General features: G+C 48.7%; 2 protein-coding genes across 3 annotated transcripts in view; both read left to right on the top strand.

Moving 5' to 3' along the window:
* Positions 1–15579, top strand: part of LMTK2 (lemur tyrosine kinase 2) — a 69228-nt gene extending 53649 nt beyond the window's left edge. For both annotated transcript variants that reach the window (XM_033097066.1, XM_033097065.1), the window contains exons 9-14: positions 342–463; positions 4846–4995; positions 6259–9223; positions 13427–13559; positions 13797–14039; positions 15110–15579. In XM_033097066.1, coding sequence (XP_032952957.1) covers positions 342–463; positions 4846–4995; positions 6259–9223; positions 13427–13559; positions 13797–14039; positions 15110–15138 — 3642 coding nt within the window. In that variant the 3' untranslated portion in view covers positions 15139–15579. The remainder of the gene's footprint in view (positions 1–341; positions 464–4845; positions 4996–6258; positions 9224–13426; positions 13560–13796; positions 14040–15109) is intronic.
* Positions 15580–19646: 4067 nt separating this feature from the next.
* Positions 19647–23706, top strand: BHLHA15 (basic helix-loop-helix family member a15). Its single transcript, XM_033095941.1, has 2 exons — positions 19647–20146; positions 20805–23706. The coding sequence occupies exon 2, from the start codon at positions 20859–20861 to the stop codon at positions 21423–21425; it is 567 nt and encodes a 188-aa protein (XP_032951832.1). The 5' UTR covers positions 19647–20146; positions 20805–20858; the 3' UTR covers positions 21426–23706.
* The last annotated feature ends 114 nt before the right edge of the window (positions 23707–23820 follow it).

The raw sequence follows: 23820 nt of genomic DNA, 5'->3' as shown, positions 1-23820 counted from the left end.
TGTCAGATTCTAAAGCCTGTACCTCATTCATTAACGGAACCACTCCCCTATTCCGCTCATAAGGCCCAGCTGGTTTGCTCAGAGTCTGTGTTCTGTGCATCAGATACAGCGTACCTTCTTTTTCCAGGAAGAGTGAGTGAGTGTTTGTGGCTCAGAGACCAGGAGGCTTCGGAGAAACCCTCAGGCACTTTCTGCCCAGAAGGTCTCTCCATCCCCACTCCTTTCTCTGATAGGTCTTTTGGGTTGAGTATGTGTTTTCTGAGAATGGCCTGGAATGAAATCATTGAGCTCACCAAAAGTGTAATGGAATTCAAAATTCTGTATGCTTTCTAACAAAACAGGAGGATTATATTGAAACAGATGATAAAAAAGTTTTCCCTCTGCGATGGACTGCTCCAGAATTAGTAACCAGCTTTCAAGACAGACTACTAACTGCAGATCAAACTAAGTACAGTAACATTTGGTATGTACTGATTTACTGTTCCATTAGGCTTTTGCATATAAATTCCTAACTTTGTCCCTGAATAGTTTCCTAAAGGAAGGTAACTGAATAAAATGTAGGGGCACAGAGTGTCGGATGGTGTGAAAAAGACAATATATTGATATCATGGCAGTAGTCACAATTGCAATGATATAACTAACTGTTTGCATGTTGCCATTCTTATCCATTCCATAGTAATAAGCTCCACAAATGCGGGAACCAAGTCTACTTTCTGTGCTTCCCACAGGGCCTAGCATGTAATATAGTTTTAATAACTATTGCAGTGAATGAAAAAACAGAAAGGGGTTTGGACTGTTGTATAATACTGTGGTTTACAGGAAGTTGGTTAAATGGAAGTTGAAAAAAATATGTCTAAGTCTTTGACTAACAATTTCTATTACAGCTTTCTTCATTTATATCTACATTTTGTGTGTGTGCGCTATTGTCCTGCTAACTGTTTTTTCCTCTTGGTTTGGGTGCTGTATACTCTATTCCTATACTTGTATTGATTTTCCTAGGAATTATAACATGTATGCCTCACTTACCTTAGTCTAATATTAGTTCATATCTTGGCCCTCTTTCTGAACAATATAGGGATCTCAAAATACTTTAACTTGGTTTCACTGTACAAAACACACACACACAGCTATATGTTGTTGTTGGGTATTTTAATTTTTTCTTTTAACCTCATAAGGCATTATTATTGTTTTTTAGCATCAGTGTTTGTTTAGGTTTATCCAAGTACTAAGATCACTTTGTTTTTCATTCTTTTTGTTTTTTTTTTCTCTTAAATCTCAGACATTTAATCTGGGATTACTCTCCTTTTGCCCAAAGTGTGTCCTTCAGAATTTCCTTTAGTGAGTGTCTGCTGATAACAGACTCTCAGTTTTTTGTAGGTCTGAACATACTTTTATTTTCTCTACGTTCTTGAAATACATTTTTACTTGATGACAGTTATTTTCTCTCAGCATATTGAAGATATCATTCTACTGTCTTCTGGCTTCCATTGTTGTTATTGAGAAGTCAGCTGTAAGTCTACCTAAGCTCTTTGAAGGTAATGTGACTTTTTCTACCCGGCTGCTTTTAAACTCTTCTCTTTGTCTTTCGAATTCGGGGGTTTTGTTTTTGTTTGTTTTATAGTTTCACTGTGATGTATATGGATATAGATTTCTTAACATTTTCCTGCTTGGGATTTATTTGGCTTCAATCTGTAGGTTGATGTTCTCTGTCTGTAGATGGGTGGTGTTCTCAGCCCTTAACCTTAAAATATTGCCTCTGCCCCATTTTCTCTCCTTTTGGAAGTCGATTAGACACGTTTTATGCCTTCTTGCTCTGTCTTCTGTCTCTTAATCTCTCTTGTATATGTCCCATCTCTTTGACTCTCTATACCACATTCTAGATAATTTTCCAGACCTGTGCTCCAGCCACTAATACTCTCTGTCTCTTTTTAAAATCCTCTCTTCAGCTGTGTCTAGTCTTCTATTAAATCTGTTAAGTTTTATAGTACAGTTATTGATTTTTCAGTTTTGGGAGGTCTGTTTGATGTTTAAAAATTTGTCCCAGTGTTTTTAATAATTGGGTGATGGTCTACCTCAGGTAATTTCAGTATCGGAAGTCCTTGTGTATTTGCCCTTGCTGCTTGATGGTCCCTTGTTTCCTGGGGGACTTTTTTGTGGTGAGGATCTTGGAAATCTAGAATCGAAGAACATTCCTCCAGAGAGGCCCTGCGTGTGCGTCCGTCTGTGGGGGACCTTGGTGTCCCCAGTGCCATGTACGGGCACTACACTGGTCCAGGGCTTTATGGATTCATTTGGCTTGAGGGGTTTTTGGGCTGCAAATTCAAGTAAGGGCCAGCTGTGTGGTTACAACTTCTTAGGGACTACTCCCCGACACACACACACACACACACACACACGCACACACACGCACACACAACGTTCACACCCATACACATACAGGCACACTCACATACACACTTGGACTTACTCATAGCACCTCAGTGCCGAGGCAGCTTACCTTTCCAGCTCCTGAAGGGGCGGTAGGGACAGGTTTATTCCCACTGTCAGGAGGTCTTTCTCTGGGACCCCTTATCTTGGACAGGCACAGGGCTTTGGACTGTCCACCACCACCACCAACACCCCCATCAAGCCTCAGAAACCAAAAACACAGAATCCCAAATTCTGTGCTTCAGCAGATGCTGCAGGGCAAAGGAGGTGTTAGTGACCTCCTCAGTTCTCCACGCGCTAGATCTTGTCCTGGTAATGTCCTGCTGTTTTAGCTATTCTTTGATGCCTTGAAAGAAGATGCATTTTATGTTTCATCCATATTTTTACTGTTCTTAGCAGGGGGATTGACCTGAAAACTTAGCCTCATTTGCAGAGACAGAGCCCCCACCCCTTGTTTCTGACAATTTGAGAAGTCACTGGTGGCCGGGCCGGCAGCAATGTCACCTTCCACCAGAGGCAGGGCCACATTTCCCTGTGCTAGGGGTGAACGAGAGGGACCTTTCTCCGAGAGTTTGGTGGAAGAGGGATGAGAGCTACAGGACATTTTTCTTCGCAGAAGAAAGAGGCTCAAAGGTTCTTGAGGCTTGAGCCAGTGCCAGGTGAAGAGTTGAATAGACAGGACTAAGAGGAAAGGGTTGTTGGTGATAATTTCACAGGAGACTGGACAGGATAGGATAGAGAGCTCCGGGCCAGGATGACCTTGAGCAGGAGACTCCTCTCATTTTTCTCTGTGGCCTGTCTGAGGAGATAAGAAAGGATGCTCAAGAAAGGTGTTAGAAGTGGTGGGGTGGAGAGTTGAAAAAACCCGTGCTTCATGTTCTCTGAAGAAGAGGGTCAGATGGGGCTGGAGAGGGTTTTGGAATGGGCCTTACTGAGAGAGGGGCAAGGAGTTAAATCAGGGATTGGGAGAAATGGAGACAGGTAGAGTTATACGCCCAAGGTCAAACTGAGCTTGATGGTGTTAACACTCATTTTACCATTGATCACACCCCACCTTTGTGGTCTGTAGCATTTCATGTGAACTTCTTATTTTCCTCAGTTAAATTGTCTTAAATTTCTTTTATATCCACGGCGGCCCTCTGCCCCAGCAGTTCTGTGCCATGGAGAAGGCACCTCTTATTTCTTGGGTTGGATTGGGAACTTTGGGTCCTTTTATTTCCTTTGATAGAAATGATCTCTCAACTTAGATACTGAACATGCTGATTTTTTTTCACTGATTTGTGAAAGTAGCATAAGAGAATTGAACTCGTAAGTTATATTATACAATGTCAAATAAACTTATTTATTCAATACAATTTACTATCCAAACAAGCAGTCTGGTGGGTATCAATCAAAGTCATGTAAACCGTCAATACCCAAACCTGGCTGGGCGTCAGAATCACTAGGGAGCTTTTTAGAAAGACCTTTTGCTGGGCCGCACATGCACCTACCAGCTAAGAGTCCTTGGGGGTGGATCATAAATACCAACATGTTCATTTAAAGCTTCCCACATGACACAGATGAGCAGCCAGGTTTGTGAGCCACTGCAGTAAGTAGGAGACTGTCATACATGAGAAGGCAGTAAATGGTGGGAAAGAAATGCAGAGACCAAGTGGAGGAGATGAAGTGTTCATCTGACTTGAGCAGTAGAGCCCACCTCCATGGGGACAGAGCACGGGGCATCAGTGAGTGGGACCGGTGGGGACAGAGGGCATTCCTGCCTGTGGTAGCAGCTGCACCTGGAGGCAAGAGGCTCGGGCAGGTGGCCCCCCAGGCACACAGACAGGGGCAGAGTATTGGAGGGAAACCCCTTCCTGATAGCAGCACAACCCAGACCACTCAGGAAGAACAACAGCAAGGAACGTATGGGGCCCCCAGGGAAGAGTTGTCCACGTCAGGATTCCTCTTAGGGATTTTCTGATGTTTACTTCTGTTGTGAATGGAATTTTTTTCTACCAAAAACTCGGGATTGGGGATATTTATCTTGTATCTAACCATTTTGCTGAACTCTTAACTCATTCTAATGCCCTTTCAAATAATTTCTTGAGTTTGCAAGTTGAGAGTCACATTGGCTCCTCCCTGTGATTCTGCCTGCTATCGCTGCTTCGTACTTTTTTGCATTGGCCAGAACTTCTAGAGTAGTTAGTACCCAGTAGTAGATATGAGGAGGTGTTCTTGTGGTGGTCCTCATTTTCATGGACATCGCTCTTTTTTTAACCATGTTTTTAACCATGTGCGAGAGCTGTCTTTAATAACCTTTACGGTACACACCTTGTCCTTAAAGTTCCTAGTGACTGTACAAATAAAAATGTGGGTGTTAAAAATTCGGCATTGAAAGGGAGAAAGAAATAACCGTTTTCATTTTTCATTTTTCCTCAGGTCCCTGGGTGTGACACTTTGGGAACTTTTTGATAATGCTGCTCAGCCTTATTCCCACCTTTCCAACTTAGATGTTCTCAATCATGTCATTCGAGAAAGAGACACAAAACTCCCGAAGCCCCAGCTGGAGCAGCCTTATTCTGATAGATGGTTGGTAACTTCCTGTTTTGTTTTGTTACCTTCAAAAGATAAGGAAGTCCTGTTTCCGTGGGTGTTAGTAATATATTCCCAATTTTAAAACAATAAATGTTATCAAAAGCAATTATTTGTATATTATTCGTGACTGATTTTAGAATTAACATCTATTCATAAAATTTAATGTTATTTTTGAAAAATGTATACAACTAGCAGAAATTTATATATTACGTGCAGTAAGAAAAAAATGTGAAGTCAACTAATTAGAAAAATCAACAGTAAGGGCATTAGCTATTGTGGAATTGTTTTTAAATGAAACTGTTCCTATAAGTGGTATTTAGTATGTAAGAAAAGAGATAGCTTAGAAATGATAATATTTAAATTGGCAGTTAGAAATAATTTGCGTAATGTTTTTGGAAAACCAATTCACTTCGTATGAGTCTTCAGACCAGTTCTTACTCCATCAGGTTCACCTCTCTTTAGGCCTCCGTCTGTACCCGTGTGCCTGGCTGGCATTGCCCGTGAAGCGTGGCACCCCTGCACGTAGGCAGTGCCCAGCTCCCCAGGTTGCTAGAACCATCTCACCGAGGATAACTGGACATACACACTATAAATTTAATACTTTGACATTGTTTTTGTCTTCCCTTTGTCTTGTGGCTGCAGTTTAAGATGTTGGCTGTATTCAGCCAACCCTTGGGAGATCCAGCTCTCGGTTGCTGCCTTGTTTGGGCTTCATTCTCGACTCATTTCCCTCCATCTTCAGCTCCTTTTATGATCTCAGGAAACCATGTGCTGTGGAAGACTGTACTGCTACTGTTTATCAGGGGAGTAGTTAGAGATTAGTTCCAGTGGTCTTTGTCCGTGTGCATTCTCACAAAATAAAGTGAGTGAATCTAAAAACGTTAAGACACGCGCATTCTTTACTACACAGAATTCCTGTGACAATTGTTTTAAGAGGAGAACATGTTAAAACTTTCTAAAGTCATTGGATAGGTCCATGGATAAACACCAGAGGAACAGATGATGAGGCAAAAGAATTCCAGTGATACTGTGAAATGTCTTGAGAACACAGAAAAATAGTGGGCCAAGTGTTGTATTTCTTCATTTCCTCTTTCACCATGATCTCACCATGAATTGAACACATTCATGTGGTCGGCAGTGATTAAAGTGTAGAAACTTCTGTGGTGTTGAGTTGGCGTAGGGGGCCCTTGTAAAACCTTTTCTTATTTTAAAACAATTTATTATCAGTCCATTAATCAGCTCTCCTGTGTTGCTCAGGTATGAAGTTTTACAGTTCTGCTGGCTGTCACCAGACAGGAGACCAGCGGCCGAGGACGTGCACAGACTGCTCACCTACCTGCGGATGCAAAGCCAAAGGGACTCGGAAGTCGACTTTGAGCAACAGTGGAATGCTCTTAAACCAAATACAAACAGCAGAGACACTTCCAACAGCGCGGCGTTCCCGATCCTCGACCACTTTACCAGGGATCGGCTTGGTCGAGAAATGGAGGAAGTCCTCACCGTGACTGAAACCAGCCAGGGCCTGAGCTTCGAGTATGTGTGGGAGGCAGCGAAGCATGATCACTTTGACGAGCGCAGCCGGGGCCCCCCAGACGAAGCCTTGTCCTACACGAGCATCTTCTTTCCAGTTGAAGTGTTTGAGAGTTCGCTTTCGGATCCCGGGCCTGGGAAACAAGACGACAGTGGCCAGGATGTCCCCATGAGAGCCCCCGGAGTGGTCCCCGTCTTTGATGCCCACAACCTTTCTGTTGGAAGCGACTATTACATCCAGTTAGAAGAAAAAAGTGGGAGCAACTTGGAGCTTGATTACCCCCCTGCACTGCTTACAACTGAAATGGAGAATCCAGAAAAGACACGTGATGAGGCGCCCCAGTTTCTGACACTCAGACATCTTGAATTTGAGGAGTCCAGCACGGATGAGGATTTCTTCCAAAGCAGTGCAGACCCCAAAGATCCCGGCATCCCCGAGGACGTGCATGTTACCAGGGGCCCCGAGAGCCCTTTCAACAACATATTTAGTGATTGTGACAAGTCGGAGGATTTGCCCAGTCACCAAAAAATATTTGACTTAATGGAACTAAACGGAGTTCAAGCTGACTTTAAGCCAGCCAGTTTAAGTTCAAGTTCAGATGACCCCAAAGAGTCAGGAATAATATGCCACTTGGAGAAAGAAAAGCCCCGGAAGCTTTTTGACTGTGAACCTCTTTGCTTAGCAGAAAACATTATGCACCAAGATAATGTTGGTCGAGTGAGTGTTCAAGAATTGTCAGAAAACTTTTTATTTCTTCAAGAGAAGAACTTACTGAAAGACGCGTTGTCTAGCAAAGAACACATAAATAGTCTTCAAGCAGAACTTAAAAATGCTGGCTTTACTGAAACTATATTAGAAACGCCACATAGAAACGTTTTAGATACTGAGCTCCAGTTTGCTGACAATAAACCAGACTTTTCTTTGTTGCAGGAAAACCTAAGTGCAAAGGGTGAAGATACAGGTGTGCTGAAGGACACTCTGAACACCTCGTTGCCACCTTCCCCGGAAGTGCAGGTACCTTCTACCTTGCTCAAGACAGAAGGAACGCCTCACAGTGTACCTCCAGATACGTTTCCAAAGCAGGGAGAAACCACGCCCACGTGTGGAGATGCCAGTAGCCATGATGACGGTCTCTGCCAAGAAACGAATCCAGACTCTGGGACTGTCCCGGTCGAAATTCCCTCGACTGATGCCAAAACACACAGCTCTGGCCACAGGTCCCAGGAGCTAACTCACCAAAGTGAGGCTGCCCCGAGACTGACCCCGAGCGACGCAGTTCTTGTTGCGGACATTTTTGCCAGTGAAGTGAGTATAGGGAGTAGTGGTCTTTCAGAGCTGAGACAAGACTTAGAAAACCCGCCGCTTTCAGCGGACCGTCACAGGAGCGGTCTGCTGCAGAAAAACTCGGAGGCTGTGGAGACTTGGAATCAGCTGAACTGTAACGAGGCTGCAGAACAGGTGGGCTTGGCGTCTGCCCTTTCCTCAGACTCGACCAGCCAAGACAGTCTGTTAGAGGACAGCTTGTCAACGCCCATTCCCACTTCAGAACAGTCGGTGGAGACCCCAGATTCTCTGGATTCAGTGGACGTCCACGAAGTTCTGCTGGGTTCTGTAGGCTCTCACACGCCTCAGAAACTCTTGCCCCCTGATAAGCCTGCCGACAGTGGCTACGAGACCGAGAACTTGGAGTCCCCTGAATGGACTCTGCACCCTGCTCCCGACAGCGCCTCAGCCTGTGATGTGACCGCAGCAGGCGGTAGCGGTCCTGGGGGGCCGTCCGCCAACCCCATCATCGTCATCTCAGACGCCGCCGATGGCCACAGAGGCACCGAAGTGACCTCCCAGAGCTCATACCGAGACTCAGCGTACTTCTCAGACAATGATTCTGAACCTGACAAGAAGACGGAGGGGCTCCCAGGAGCCTCCCTGTCAGCCGTGGCCTTGGTACCGGATCAGCTCCCGCCTCAGCCACTCATCCCAGAGCAAAGTCCTGGCACCAAGGACAGTTGCCCGGAAACCAAAAACAGCCAGCCAGACCAAAGTTATCCATCTGCTTTGCCAAATTCCAGTCTCCTTGAATCAAGGGAAACGTCAGAACCAGCACTGATGTACGTTCCTGGGGAGCCACATCCTCCTGAAGACGAGGCTGGCAGCCCCTCGAGTTTGTTGAACTCAGAGCCGAGCAGTGGTGATGACTTCGAGGCCCAAGAAGAGCGCCCCTGCTCGATCGCGTCCACCGGGACCAACACCAACGAGCTGCTTGCGTTCGCAAAGTCCACCCTCCACTGCGGCAGCCCCTCGGCCCTGCAGGGGGAGAAGTCCTTCTCCAGCCACTCCGAGGGCCCCAAGCTGAAGGAGCCGGATATCGAAGGGAAATACCTGGGGAAACTGGGCGTGTCAGGGATGCTTGACCTCTCCGAGGACGGGATCGACGCGGACGAGGAGGACGAGAACAGCGATGATTCGGACGAGGACCTGCGGGCCTTCACCCTGCGCAGCCTCAGCTCCGAGTCGGAGGACGAGAGCGAGCACCCCGTGCCCGTGATCCTCAGCAACGAGGACGGGCGGCACCTGCGGAGCCTGTTGAAGCCGCCGGCCGCCGATCCCATCAGCCAGCTCCCGGATGACTGGAGAAAAGAAAAGAAGGCAGTGACGTTTTTTGATGATGTCACAGTCTATCTGTTTGACCAGGTATCTGTTACCTCCAGATTGTCGTGCTAGAGAATTCCAAAATGTGGTAGGAAATTGAATGTGCTCTATTGTCCTGATTCCCGTTTTGAGCCACAGTTTGCTTTATGATTACTCAAAAAAAAGGAATCTGGCTTTGGTTGCAGTGACAGCTCCAAGAATATGCAGAAATGTAGTTTTCACAGGGAGCTCCTGTGAAATTAAGGGAGGAGGCCTGAATGCTCTTCCTGGGTCTCCTGGCAGAATCCTGCTGAAACCGCTTTCCCTTCCCTGACCAGGCTGATATCTGATGATTGGCAGTGCAGCCAGCATGCAGGTGCAAGCTGGAACAGTCTGTGGCTCGGGAGTGGCCCCAGAGACTCAGAGCGGTGCCCGTGGGGCGGTGACAGGGTCTGTGGCCCTCCTGCCCTCCTCCCTGCTGTGGGGCAGGTGGCCTGCTGTGCCCCAGTCGTGGGCTCAGACTTTGCCTTCTTTGAAAATGAAACAGCCTACAATTCAAGTCTTTTTTTTTAAGAAGATAGTCTTTGTTGAGTAGTCTCTGTAGCCCTTGAATTTGCTTCTTGAATCAGCTTGATTGTAAATAAAGCTCAGTTACAGAGACATCTGAGCGGGATCCCTTTATGTTCTAGAAGGTGGGAGCATTGCTGGCCCTTGTCTCCCTTGGTATTCGTCCTCAGAACAGAGGCTGCCACAGCCTCTCGTTCCGCATCGTGCCTCTTGGGCCCTGCTCTTCAGACTAGTTTTGTCTTTTCAAGTGTCATATAAATGGACTCATACATCATATAACCTTTTGAGGCTGGCTCTTTTCTTTCAGCATAGAAGTCCTCTGAGATTCATTCAATTGCATGTATCAATAGTTCCTTTTTTATTGCTGAAGCAGTCAGTATTCCCCAGTATGGATCTACCAGGTTGTTTCACCATTCTCCGCTGAAGGACAGCTTGGTTTTTCCACTTTGGGCCTCTGAACAGTTGTGCACAAGTTTTTGTGTGGACACAAATTTTTTTCTGGGATAAACGCCCAGGAGTGTGATTGCTAGGTTGTATGATAAACTGTTTCCACAGTGGCTGTACCATTTTACGTTCCCACCGACAGTGTATGAGAGTCAGTTTCTCTTTATCTTTGCCAGCATTTGGTAGTGTCGTTATTTTTTATTTTAGCTTTTCCAGTAGGTGTGAAGTCCTATCTAATAGTGCTCTTAAATTGCATTTCCCTGTCAACTAGTGATGTTTCATGCCTTTTCATGGGCTTGTTTGTTTCATGTGCTTATTTGCTATTTGTATGTCCTCTTCAATGAAATGTCTCTTCTTTTGCCCATTTTCTAGTTGGATTCTCTTTGTTTTGACTTTTGAGTTTTGAGAGTTCTTTATAATTCTAGACATGAGTCCTTTGTCAGATATGTGGTTTGTAAATATTTCTCCCAGTCTATGGTTTGTCTTTCACAGAGCAAAAGGTTAAAATTTTGATGGATAACAATTTATCAATTTTTTTTCTTTTATGGATCATGCTTTTGGTGTCATGTCTAAGACCTTTTCACCAAGCCCTGTATCCCAAATCTTTTCTCTTTTCTCTAAAAGTTTTACGTTTTTCATTTAGATCTATAACATTTTGAGTTAATTTTTGTGTAAGGTTTAGGTCGTGGTTCATTGTTTTGCATTTGGATGTATATCTAGTTGTTCCAATACCGTTTGTTGAAAAAATAACTCCTAGCCATTGAATTGCCTTTGCACCTTTGTCAGAAATTAAATGACCATATTTGTATGGGTCTGTTTGTGGACTTTTTGTTCTGTTCCACTGATCTGTATACTTACCCCTTTGCTAATACCTTGTGATCAAGTCTTAAAATCGGGGAGTGGGATTCCTTTATCGTTTTTCTTCCTTTTCAAAATTGTTTTGGCTTTTGTAGTTCCTTTAATTTTTCATGTAACTTTTAGAAAATTAGCTTGTCTATATCTAAAAAAAAAAATCCCACTGGGATTTTGATGGCAGTTACATAAAATCTATAGATCAATTTGGGGAGAATTGACATTTTTACTATGTTGAGTCCCAGTTCATGCACATAGTATGTTTCTTCATCTGTTTAGTTTCTTCTTGGTGTTTTGTTGTTTTCAGCATACAGCTTCTCCACATGTTTTGTCAGATTTATACCTAAGTATTTCATTCTTGAGGAGCTGTCGTAAAAGGTAATTTTTAAATTTTGGTTTCCATTTGTTCCTTGCCAGTATATAGAAATGTGATTGATTTTTGTGTGTTGACCTTGTATCCTGCTATACTCACTATTAGCTCTAGGAGGTTTTTTTGTTGCTGCCCTTTTAAATTCCTTATGGTTTGCTAGGGATAGGTTTATTTCTTCCTTTCCAATCTTTATGCCTTTTATTTCTTGTTCTTACTTTATTGCACTAGCTAGGACTTCCAATACCATGTCGAATAGGAGTGATGAGAGTAGACGTCCCAGCTTTGAACCCAATCTTAGGAGAAAAACAGTCAGGCTTTGACCACCGATTAAGATGTAGGTTTTCTGTAGATGGTATTAATCAAGTTACGAAGGTTCTCTTCTTATGTTAATTGGAGAGAGTTTTTATTCGAAATGGATGTTGAATTCTGTCAAATGCATTTTATACATCAAGTGATAGGAACATGTGGTTCTACTGGTTTATATGTTAATATGATAGATTACATTGATTGATTATCAAATATTGAATCAGCCTTGCCTCCCGGAAATAAAGCCCACTTGGTTGTTGAGGATTTTTATGTTTATGTCCATGAGTGATATTGGTAGTTTGGGAGGATGTTTATTTGCTTGTTTAGCTGATGGGGGTTGTTTGTTTTGGGCACCATCTTTGGTTTTGGTATCAAGGTAATGCTGCTCTCATAAGATAAGTGGGGAAGTATTTCCTCTTTCTGGAAAAGATTGTGTAGATTTCTTTGAAGAACTACTTTTGGTTTCATGGAGTATTTTTTATAATTTTATTGATTTCTGCTTTATCATTTCCTTCTGCTTGCTTTGGATTTATTTTACTCTTCTTTTTCTAGATTCTTAAGGGAGATGCTTAGGATTTGAGACCTTCTTTCTAAATTAGCATTTAATGCTGTAAATTTCTCTCTAGGTACTGCTTTAGCTGCATCCCACAAATTTAATATGTTGTATTTTCATTCAGTTCAAAATATTTTCTAATTTTCCTCAAGGCTTCCTCTTTGACCTATGGATTATTTATAAATATATTAATTTTCAAGCTTTCTGTGGATTAGGGTTCCACTTTCAAAGCCTTTGCTGTACTGTTTGAACTCTGTAAAGTGGACTCTAGTGTGGAGAGAGAGAAAGCTCCAGAAGCTCTTTGGTTCTGATTCTAGAAGCAACAGGAGGGAGTCCTCTGACACTCAAGAGAGGGGGGAAGAAATCCCCTCCCATTTTTTTCTGTTCGCTCGCTCTCAGCCCCCAGCAGTCATCCCAGGGGGGCAGCACAGGGTCGCAGTCGCCTGTAACTGAGGGAGGTAAGCATCCTCTCCACCTGGAGGAGCTGTGACCCCAGGAGAGTGAGGAGAACCCCCAGTGCTTTTCCCCTCTCTGTCCTCCCACTGCATAGCTGCAGAAAGCATGCAGGGTTGGTGTGGTAACAAAAGTCCCAACTTTCTGGCCGGAAGACCAAAAGGAAGGCCCAAGACATCAGAAGGTATCAGGGACATCACGGAGAGGGAGGAACTCAGAAAAGCAACTCCGTCAAGTTGCTCATGAGCTACTGGCTGGCCTCCGAGCTGCGCCTGCTAGATCTGACCCTAAACCGCACACTCAAACTTTGAGACCTGAGCTATGGGGGAGACCAGGGCCCTAAGGTCCAGCCTAGCCAGGGGGTGGCATGCCTATGGGACAGATTCAAGAGTCCAGGCCAGGAGTTATGGACCGAGGGTTGGGGGGCGTAAATTCACTGCTGGTTTGGCACCTGAATCTGGCATTCTTCCCCAACCTACCTGCTACTGTTTACTTCTCAGAGACCTCAAGTAGCTGCATGGCGCATTCTGCCCGGATCTTAGAGCTGCGTTCCGTGCGAGACACAGGGCTGTGTGTCCCTGTCTCACCCGTCCCTGGAGCCACCTGCTTTAACATGAGCATTTCACAGCCGATCAGTCAGATGCGCTGCCAGCCTGTGAATCATCCACTGGTGGGCTCTCATGAGCAGGAATTGCTGACAGGAATTTGTTTGGCTTTTCAGGAGACCCCAACCAAAGAGCTGGGACACTGCGGAGGAGAAGCGCGTGGCCCCGAGCTGAGCAGCCCAGCACCGGCGTCAGCGTCCCCCTACCTGAGCAGGGGCATGAATTCCGAAAGTTCAACTGATGAAGAAGGTATTGCACTTCCTTGATAGGTTGAAATAGCAACTAAAAAGAGTGCATTGTGGTCATGTAAATGCGTCCGAGGGTAACCACATGCTGCATTACTGACCCCCTTAGGGGGGCAGGGAGCACTCTGTCATCTGTTGGGCCGGTGTTCGCTGATCTGCTGGGCACACCTCTGTGTTTGCACTCTCCTCTCTTTATCATGAAATGATAAAAGGACAATTCTTTTTTATTTTGTACTTGTAGGTGGAGGCTTTGAATGGGATGATGACTTCTCCCCAGACCCTTTTATGTCAAAGACAACGAGTAACCTGCTTAGTTCCAAGCCTTCTCTGCAAACATCAAAGTACTTTTCGCCCCCGCCCCCGGTGCGGAGCACGGAGCAGAGCTGGCCCCACATGTCTCCCTACTCCAGGTTCTCCATTACTCCTGCCAACATTGCCAGCTTCTCTCTCACACATCTTACGGACTCAGACATGGAGCAAGGAGGTGAGGACCGGTGTGCGGGGGCGGGGGGGCTGCAGCCGGGGAGACCTCCCCACTGGACGTGATGTGTGGTGTCAGATGCTTTCCTGGTGTTTGCTGAGTAAATTCGAAAAAACTCTTTGTGAAGCTCTCAGTGTGCTCTTAGGACCACATCCTGCCCCCCAGGCCCCTGTCACTCCACAGGCTTCGTGCTCCTCGCAGGTGTCCCCTCTCAGCTCCTGCTGGGCCGGTGGCCTGGGCAGAGCAGAAGCTAGCAGTGTGGCTCTGGGTCGCCAGAACTTGCCCCAGCAAATGCTCCCCCTTTCCTTCTCCCCTTCTTCCCTTTTGCTATGAGCCCCCTGGCTCCCACCTCCACCTCTTGCTCCCAGAGAGAAGCAGCTCTGCAGACAGCTTATGCTCTTAAGAACACTTGGCCCTGGCTTTGGGATTGAGCCTAAACATGCTCTGGCTTTTCTGGGAATGTTGATTTTGCCATTAAGTCTTGGTCTTAGTGCGATCCCAGGCCCGGGTGGAAAGTCACGGGCAGGGCACATTTGAAGTCACATGATCTGAGCATGTGGATCCTTTTTTCCCCTTACCAAGATTGGAAGATAAACGTTAATAGGCACTTTTTTTTATTTGAAGTTTGCAGATCAAATAAGACCTGGGAGATACAAAGAGCTTTCGTTTGTGTTTGTGCTGTGCCTAATTGTGCCGATTAGATAGTGCCCGTGAGCTAACGCTGTCAGGGCAGCAGACGTGTGGCGATCAGAGCTGATTTGCTCCTGTGCCCTAAACGTTGACATTGAACCAGCGTGTGAGCTGAGCAGATGTGTTTGTGAGTCTGGCAGGAAGAAAACGTGGTGCTGGGCAGGTGCTGGATGTCCACATGTCTAGTTTCAGTTCCTTTTTCTGCAGCGCAGATCAGATGCTATCCACACTATTTTTATCTGTGACGATCGTGTTAGAAACCCTGCTTTCAGAATTGTACACCTGAAATCTATGTAACTTTACTAACAGTTGTCACCCCAATAAACTTCAATTAAAACAAAAAACGAAAAAAAACCCAGCTTTGCTTGCTGTCTCCCATATAGGAAGCAGCGAAGATGGAGACAAAGATTAGCGGGATGCTGACGCACTCTCGGATTCGTGGCTGCTTCCCAGGGCGGTCCTGTGCTGCTGGCCGAGCAACGCCACCCACGCGACGTCTGCTGAGATGGGCAGGGAGAAAGACTCAGGAGGAAAGGGAGCCAGCGCCAGGCTCCGTGGGGCTCAGTGCTGGTGCCCACGGCAGGAAGCCCGGCTGGGGAGGCGTGGTCCTGTCCAGCCATTGGCTGCCCCGCAACAGCTCTCACCTACCGGAAACACTGGCCCGTGGGGAACTGGGGGCTCCCAGTTGTTTCTGGTTTCCATGTGGGATGTTGTCTGTCCACACCTGTGCATCCGTCTGTGCACGGGCCCAGAGGACACACGGTGGGAACTGGCACCAGTGAGCTGTATTTATTTTTTTTTTTAAAAAATCACTAATTGCTTTCTGTAATTGCACTGTGGATAAATGTTCTGAGAGTCCCTGATATTGTACAGAATCTTAACTTATTCAAGGAAAATAAGGCAGGTCAAGCTGGTGCTATCCACTAGTTTGATTGTTTTTCTGTTTTATAGTTTGTTTGCTCTGCATGGTACCTGTAAAGCTTAAATATTTTGAGTGTTATGCCGTCCTTAGAATTGCTGGAACTGTACATATGGTACTCTTTCGTAAATGATCAATGGTTCCGAATGTTAGTGTTTTATGTACTTAGAGGAAATATTTTTGATGAGTCCAAAAAGGCTGCTGTGTTTTGTGGACTGACTCAATCCCATTTGGTCTCTTTTCTGAGGGGGTCCCCTGTAGCAGATGAGGTTTCTCGGAGGCACTGAAGGACTATGCAGCCCCTCTGGGTGACTCTTCCACCCCACTCCCCAGTTTTTTAAAACCCTTTGGGAAAACCCTTTTAGGTGCACCTGAGAACTCAGCTGCAGGTTAGAATGTGCAGGTACCCTGGCCCCTGTCCCGGGGAGCCGAGCGTGGCCCCAGAGGCACTTCCTCTCCAAGCCGGCTCTTCTGCTTGGTTTTTAGCAGCACAGGCTTCTGTGGCTTCAGTGTCCTTCGAACCCCTTCATCCCTGAAGGGGTGGCACACCAAGGGAGAAGCTGCTCCATGGTGGCTGAGGCGGCAGAGAACGGCGGGAACTCATTCTGTTTGTAGAAGCTCAGCCCTGGTGTTAAGCTTTCACTAACCTCCAGAGCTGAATTTTCGCTTCAGAACCACTGCGAGTCGTGTCACGTCCAGGCACGGCTGCTCTCTGTAGCCCAGGAGATCCACTCCCTCCCGCGGCTGTGAGCAGGGACAGGGACGGCGGCAGAGCCTCTGCAGTGGGCATGGCCTCCTGGTCAGGACCTGGGCGGCCCTGTATGGCCGGCATACCCAGACGGCTCTGAGGCGCATCGCACTGGCCCTGCCCTTCTGCTTTCAGCACCACGTTCTCCCCTCGCTGTGAAAGGGACCCAGCGTGTCCGCTGTCACCTCATCATGTTGGTGACCTCATTCTGCAGCCCTTGAGTTCTGCTGGGACATCGGGAAGTTTCCCGGGGCTGGAGCAGCATAGCAGCGCTGTGCTGAGCGTGGCTCGGCCTGTCCGCCATGAAGCCCCGCGCTGCCCTTCACCCCGCTGTTTTCCGGTGCTGATACGCTTTCCCGACTCCAGAGGAAGGTAACGCCAGGTTGACTCCCCGGTCCCAGGCTGTCACAGGAACTCGCGTCCTAGTGCAAGACGCAAACGTGTATACTGGCTAGTTTCCCTAGTAAATAATGACCTTTACTATCAGTTCGGGTTCAGGCCACTAACTTTATACTAGCAATAGCTTTGCAGAGCAAGAAAATCCAGACTAGCGGCAGGGCCCCCTTTTCCCTCCCCTGGGGGTGAACGTGGAGCACTGCCAGGGAAACGACCCTGGGTGTGCACGTTGAGAAAAGGTAACAGGGACTTAGAAGGTGATTTTTGCCAAAATTGTCAAACTGTTAATTTCTTGCTATGGAGACTTCCTGAGCTTTCTAAATTTTTACATCAACCAGCGTGGGTTAGAGAGAATTGAAGTTTTTTTAATTATTAAGTTTAAGGAGTTCAGATTTAATGACTGAAATCAAGCAGATCCACAGAACGTATAGTCTATAGAGTCAGCCCAGGATAAATGTGGTGTTTGGGAGTTGTACATTTTTCACTATGATTAAAGAGATTTTTAACAACATACTTCCCATTTTAATTTATTCTAAGTCTATATCACTCTCATAATTAATTGCCCCCAGAAAAGCATTTTATACATTGATTCGGGGGTGGGTTGGAGTAGTAGATCTCACTGGGGGAGGGTTGCATGGTAGGGAAGATTTTATATTTATAATAAACGTGAGTTAACATGTTATTTTGAAATCTTAAGCAATACACAGGAAATAAATTATGTACATTAAAATTTTCAGCCCATTTTTGAAATGTAAGCATGTGCTTTGTTGTCTCAGTTTTTTTAACTCAGTTGGTTACCAGTAGTGGATTTTCAAACCGTACTTGCTCTAGTAAGTTACACAATGAAATAAATCAGTGGATTCTCTCGGTGATACGGGTGAGGTTTGTAATACCTCACCCAGCCTCCCTCGGAACCTGCGAGGTTTTACTTAGTCTAACTTTGGTGGAGTTTACGTATTTTAAATCCTATAATAAAAATAATCTAACCTTCATTTCCTTCGTAGCTAGATGCTAATTTGTGTTATCAAATGACTCTGCTGTAACTCAGAAAGAGAAATGCAGAAAAGGTGTTCCCCAAATCTTTCTGAAACGGACTGTGTCTGGGTAAGAAGCCATTCATCTTAAGGGTGAACAAGCTCAAGGACGCTGAATTGAAAACAGACTTTCATTCTATTTTTAAATGTACCTGCAATTGTTTCTATAGAAATATGGGTTTATCTAAGAAAAGTCTTTGTATGTCTTGCTGCCATAAAACGCCTTTCAAATGGAAACCTCTTCCTCTTAGTGACATTTTCCATAGGGTATTTGTAGGGTTCTTACTTACTGCATGTCTGTCCTGAGGGCCCGAGTGTAAGGGAGGCAGCTAATAGTTTCATTCAACTCAGCCCTTAATTTTCACCTGAAAATTCCAGAAGTGAACCACGGGTTAGTCTCCAAATGTTGGGCTTCAGTTACAGGGGCTTCAAGATATTAGCCTTATGAGAAGCAGCCTTAAAAGAAGAATGGCTGTACAGAGTTACTTCAGATTTCAATCTCAAAAACGATATTCCCGAGTAGTGATGGGAGTTGGCTCAAGTTTTGACTATTAAAGAAAATTCTCTTTAGTATATAGATCAATTCTTAAAGGTGTATTGACAGTATTGAATTTCCAACAACTTGTTATTTGAATGGCTTGAACATGCCTGTTGGTCAAGCTCTCACAGACCTGGGTAGGTCTTAGCGGTGCACGGCTGTGCGTGTCCACTGTTAATTCCGTCCGCAAATGAGGACGGGGGGCAGTCGGACCTGTGAGGTTTCCCTGATGTGCTTTAACACAGTCGCAAGAGGTTCATGGCAATATAACAGTTAATGAACTTTCATTTAAATTGTGTACATTTTTAAATTGTAAGATTTTTACTGTATATTGATGCATAGTGTGATTCAATAAATTGCTTGTAATTTAAAAACTATTTAATATTCAAATAAACATAGTTATATATTTATAAACTCTGTTGCTGCGTTTATTCCATGTTTTTTCCACTGTGCAAGGCCCAGGGTGGGTGGCCTGGCACTGCCTTGCTGTGGTCGCTTGCAGCCTGCAGCCCTTGGTCACTCACTGCCCTGAATGCTTGATGCCCTTTTCCATGACAAACCTAATTCCCCATCCTCCTGAGAACACAAAGATTGTAGAATCACTGGAAAAGGAAACTTTTAAGTAGGGTTTGTGCTCTCTTAAAGTGCATCTATAATCTGAAGCCTTGCACCTGAATTTCAGAAGCATTTTAATTTCTGAGGTCCAGCGTCAAATGAGCTCTAAGCCAAAAGGCTAATGAACCCAGAACCAGCCTTTCTATGCCCTGAGTGGACCTCGTCCAGCATCGCCAGGTCCTTGCTCTCCTGGTCCCAGCTGCCAAGAGCACAGTAACAGGCTCCTACCAAAACCAATGCCTGGCCCTAACTTGTATTAACACCACCTCCTGTGTGACCCTCAGGGAGTAGATGGAGACCTGTGAATCCCCCCTCAGAGATGCCCAAGACAGCGAGTGACAGTACCAGAGAAGTGCGAAGACAGCGCTGACCCTGGTCCTGCGGGACACGTGGGTGGCAGCCTAGGCTTGCGTGCAACCGCTGGCTGGAGGCCTCACTGCACTCCAGGCGTGGCCTATCAGCCTCCAAGTCCCCTGAGCCAGATGCTGTTTTTAACAGCTTTTAATGCACCTGTAGAAGAGGAAACTGAGGCAGGGTGCTATTAAGTAAAGCACATGGGAGGCAGAGCCGGGTTTGAGCCCAAGCCGTCTGCCTGCCGCCCCTGGACTTCACACCAGTTATTTCCTGGTGATCTGCACGCAGGCGGCCGCCCAGGTGCTTCGCGGGGTAGGGCTCCGCCCACTCGCACCTGGATCGGCGCCAGCGGCGTGGGGGCGGGTCCCAGAGCCCCGCCGTCGGCGCTGCCATGTCCGCCGGAACGTGGGCTACTGCTGTGCAGGGATGTGGCCGCTGCCCGTTTAAAAAACTAGTATTATTGCAAAACGGCTTTTTCCCGAATTCATCTTTGTGTTCTGAGCCTTAACCTCAAGGTTATGGTGCGGCAGCCAGTTGCGGCCCCGGGGCTTCCCCGCCGCGCCGGAGGGCACGCAGAGAGGACTCACTCTCCCAGTCCGCGGCGTGGGGTCTGCGGGGCTGGAAGCGTGGGGCGGCCGCCAGTTCACAGGGTTGCCCTGCCCCCGCCGCGAGGCAGGGGACCTGCGGACACCGGCCCCTCCCTGGCCCCGCCCCGCAGGCTCGTTTACATGTGGTCTGGCCCCGCCCGGGGCGGCTAAAGCGACGTGTCCTTGTCCCCCGTGGGCAGCACTGGCGCGTGCGGCCGCGGATTTCCAGGTAATGGGGTAGGGATCAGGTGGGGAGTCCCGGGGAGAGGACTCAGGGGCAGGGCCAGTTGGGGTCTGGGGAGAAACCTGGATGGGGGCTCTGGGTCTGGAACCCTGGCTGGTTCCATCCACGGCTTGGCCTGGGGCTACTGCAGGCTCTGGCCATGGTCGACCTCTGACTTCCGACAGCTGCCCCACAACAGTCTGGCCCCAGTGTTGTCCCTGCACTTGTGACATCCAGCAGGGCCCGACTGTCAATGTGGTGGCCAGAGTCGGTGCCGGTCCGTCGGGGCAAAAGGGGTGGCACAGCCTCAGGCAGAGGTGCTGCCCTGAGCTAGGCCGGGGCTGCTTTTCTGGGGGGGTCTGAGCAAAGTGTCAAAGGCCACCTAAGTTCAGGAGGCACTCGGGGCAGTACGCCTCACTCAGACCATCAGGTCAGGGAAAGGTCCGAGGGGTCACCATGAGATCAAACAAGGGCAGGGGGTGTGATGGGGCGGGGCTGGGGGTTCAGGTCTCCGTGTGTCCATGGGCAGGCCCTGGGGTTGCTGTGTGCCAAGTAGTCAGCTGCCCCTGGGCAGCGGGGAGGCTGCCCTGAGGGTCCACTGGCCGACCTAGGTGTCCACCGGCCTGCCGAGTGACCACGGGGTGGCCTGTGTTCTGGATTTCAGCTCCAAGGGCGTCCCCTCAGAGCCGCCACCCCCTGGGACTACCAGTCTGGAGCCATGAAGACCAAAAACCGCCCCCCCAGGCGCAGGGTGCCTCCGCAGAACACAGAGGCCACCACCGCAGGGGAGCAGACCTCGGACAGGCCCCAGCCAGGCTCCGGGCCCCAGCTGGCTAAGGGTCTGCGGAGCAGGACAGCGCGGGCGCAGGGCGCGCGGGTGGAAAGCGGGCGCAGGCGGTTGGGGCCCGCGGGGTCGAGTGGCCGGCGGGAGAGCAGCATCCAGCGGCGGCTGGAGAGCAACGAGAGAGAGCGTCAGCGCATGCACACGCTGAACAACGCCTTCCAGGCGCTGCGCGAGGTCATCCCACACGTGCGCGCCGACAAGAAGCTCTCCAAGATAGAGACCCTCACGCTGGCCAAGAACTACATCAAGTCGCTGACGGCCACCATCCTGACCATGTCCAGCGGTTGCCTCCCGGGGCTGGATGGCCCCGGCCCCAAGCTCTACCAGCACTACCAGCAGCAGCAGTCCACCGGCAGCACGCTCGGTGCCACCGAGGCCCAGCCCGAGGGCCACCTGCAGAAGTACTCCACGCAGATCCACAGCTTCCGAGAGGGCTCCTAGCGCCCGGGCCCTGCTCCCACCAAGAGCCCGACACTGGTGGTGACACCCCACGTGGACCTGGCCCCAGCAGCTCCATTTTCCCTGAAACACTCAGCTGCCTTTCTGAAGCACATCCTGGCCCCCGGGGACAAGACCTGGTCGAGGCCATGGCCTTGGGTGGCGTGAAGCCCAAACCTCTGTGTAGGTCCCAAGACCTGCTTTTTAACTGACTAAGCAGGAGCTGACAGGCCTTTAGGACTAAATTCTCTTCACTCCAATCTCCCTCCTGAGGCAAGGGAGATTCCAGGAAAAGATTTACTTGGTAAGTTTTCCAAGTTACTGCTGAGGCCCAGGCCCAGGAAGGGACCTCCTGCCTCCTGCACAGCCACTTGGGGAGCGTGGCTGCGCCGAGATGGTTGAAGCGTCTAGTTCCAAATCTCTCTGGCGGATAGAAACCCTAATCAGATTACCTCAAATTAATTCTAAAGGGACTTTGGTGGGGAGAGGGACTAGGATTTTTCCTTCCTCTTCCTGTGTGGGGTCCTGAGCACAGAGGCTCTGAGCCAGGTCACTGGGTCCGTGGTTTGGTGCTGAGTGGGCTGAGACAGGGCTGGGCCGGCCCTGGGGGTGGGGAGGGTGGGTGGAGAAAGGCTGCCAGGCCCCGGGTCCCCTGCCTGCCTGGCCCTGGCCCTTCAGGGGAGGGTCCCATCCAGGTTCACTGTATTTGTTGCTGACGGGGGTGGTCTGACAGGACTTCAGGGTGCTATTGGGTCCTGGTTGCGAGGGCCTGCAGGGCTCTCTGCAGGGGGCAGTCTGGGGTGGCAAGCACTCCCCTCCCCCACCTGGTGCCGCTCCACAAACGCAGGACTGGGCAGCCTGGCAGGTCCCCACAGCCTCGGGCCAAGCTTCCTTCTGTGGTGTTCCTGCCCCACTGGCTCTGACAGGCTTGGCGACTTTGCTCTCAACTCACTGGCATCCCCTCTCTGTTGTCCCTCTGCCCACAGCCAATATGGGGAGGGGACAGAGCCCTTGGCAGCCTCAGGCAGGAACCACAGTGACAGGGGCCATGGTGGGGGTAGAGTTGGCCTGGCACATGGGGTTGGTTCCCTGTGCCTAGAGCTGTCCCAGAGGCCCTCCTGGGCACTGTGGACGGGGGCCAAGCTGGGCCGGGTGTGGGGCTGTCCCTGCCAGGGGCCTGTCCCTGATGCCCAGCCTGGTAGTCCCAGCCCCAGCCACTCAGTGTGTCTCTGGGCCCGGTGTCAGCTCTGGCTGCATCCAGGGCAGCAGGTGGCACCCCTCGGAACAGTCATTACCCACTTCAGTCCTAACTTACCTGGTCAGACACTCGCCCAGCCCTCCCTAGGCCCCAGTGCAGGTCCTCTGCAAGGTCCCAGCCCCAGCCATCATTCGCCATGGGGCAGGTGAGGACTCTAGGTGCCCCTGGCCTGTCCCTCAGGCATGGCCTCTTTGGAAGGTCAGTGGCAGGGCAATCCATCATTGGGAGCGGAGGTGGAGGGCAACTCCAAGCTTGGGGCAGATGGGGCCCATGCAACCCCTGCTATGGGTGGCTGTCCAGCCACTGGAACATAAGAGGGGCCTGCAAACCTGGAGGCTCCTGTTTCGGCCAGAGCAGGGCCCAGTGCATCCCTGAATTTGCCGAGTGAAGCAACAAGCTGAGCTAGAAGCACAGGCTCTGTCCAAGAGACCAGGCCCGATGACAGGGCAGTGGGAGGATCTGTGGGTCACCAGCTTGCAGGACGACAGCTGTTGGAGCTCCTTTTCTCTGTCTCAGACTCACACCTGCACCCCCGTTTCCCAGAGGGTGACCCAGGCTCAGATATGCAGTCCGCCTGCACCCGAGGCTGGAGGGCATCTGCTTGCCATGTGGCCACATGACAGAGGACCTTACAGGTCTCAGTCCTGCTTTGGAGGGTTAAATATGGTGGAGGTGAGGGGACAACAGGTCTGGTGACAGAGGCTGGAGAGGCCTGCTGCCACGTCTGCTCCCTTGACCCTCATCTTGGACCCCCAAGCCCACCTGGACTCTTCTGTCCTGCAAGGAGTCCTAAAGTCAGAGACACACATGCATGCTGAGCCCTGGGGGCCTGGCCCCCACCTGGGGCCACGGACCCACCCACAGAGCAGACCTCTGAGTGAGCCCCCGAGGTGGAGGTCCCTATTGGGCCCCATTGGGCCAGCAGAGAAGCCAGAACTGCGACTTTTCTGTCTGGGAAAGCCAGTGAGTGCCTCAGCTGTAATTGTGGTGAAAATGTTTTTTAAATGACCCAAATTTGCTTTTATTTTTCCTAATGATCTCTTCAAAGCACTCATGAAACCAATGCTGTGTCACAAAAGGAAAATAAAAGATTTCACAATTGCTACTTTTGTCCCATGCTTTGAAGCATGGGGAACTGTG

This window comes from Rhinolophus ferrumequinum, chromosome 24 (assembly GCF_004115265.2).
Source record: "Rhinolophus ferrumequinum isolate MPI-CBG mRhiFer1 chromosome 24, mRhiFer1_v1.p, whole genome shotgun sequence".
Classification (NCBI taxonomy): Eukaryota; Metazoa; Chordata; class Mammalia; order Chiroptera; family Rhinolophidae; genus Rhinolophus; species Rhinolophus ferrumequinum.
The sequence above is the reverse complement of the archived record's forward strand: the minus strand, read 5'-3'. Positions and strand labels throughout refer to the sequence as shown.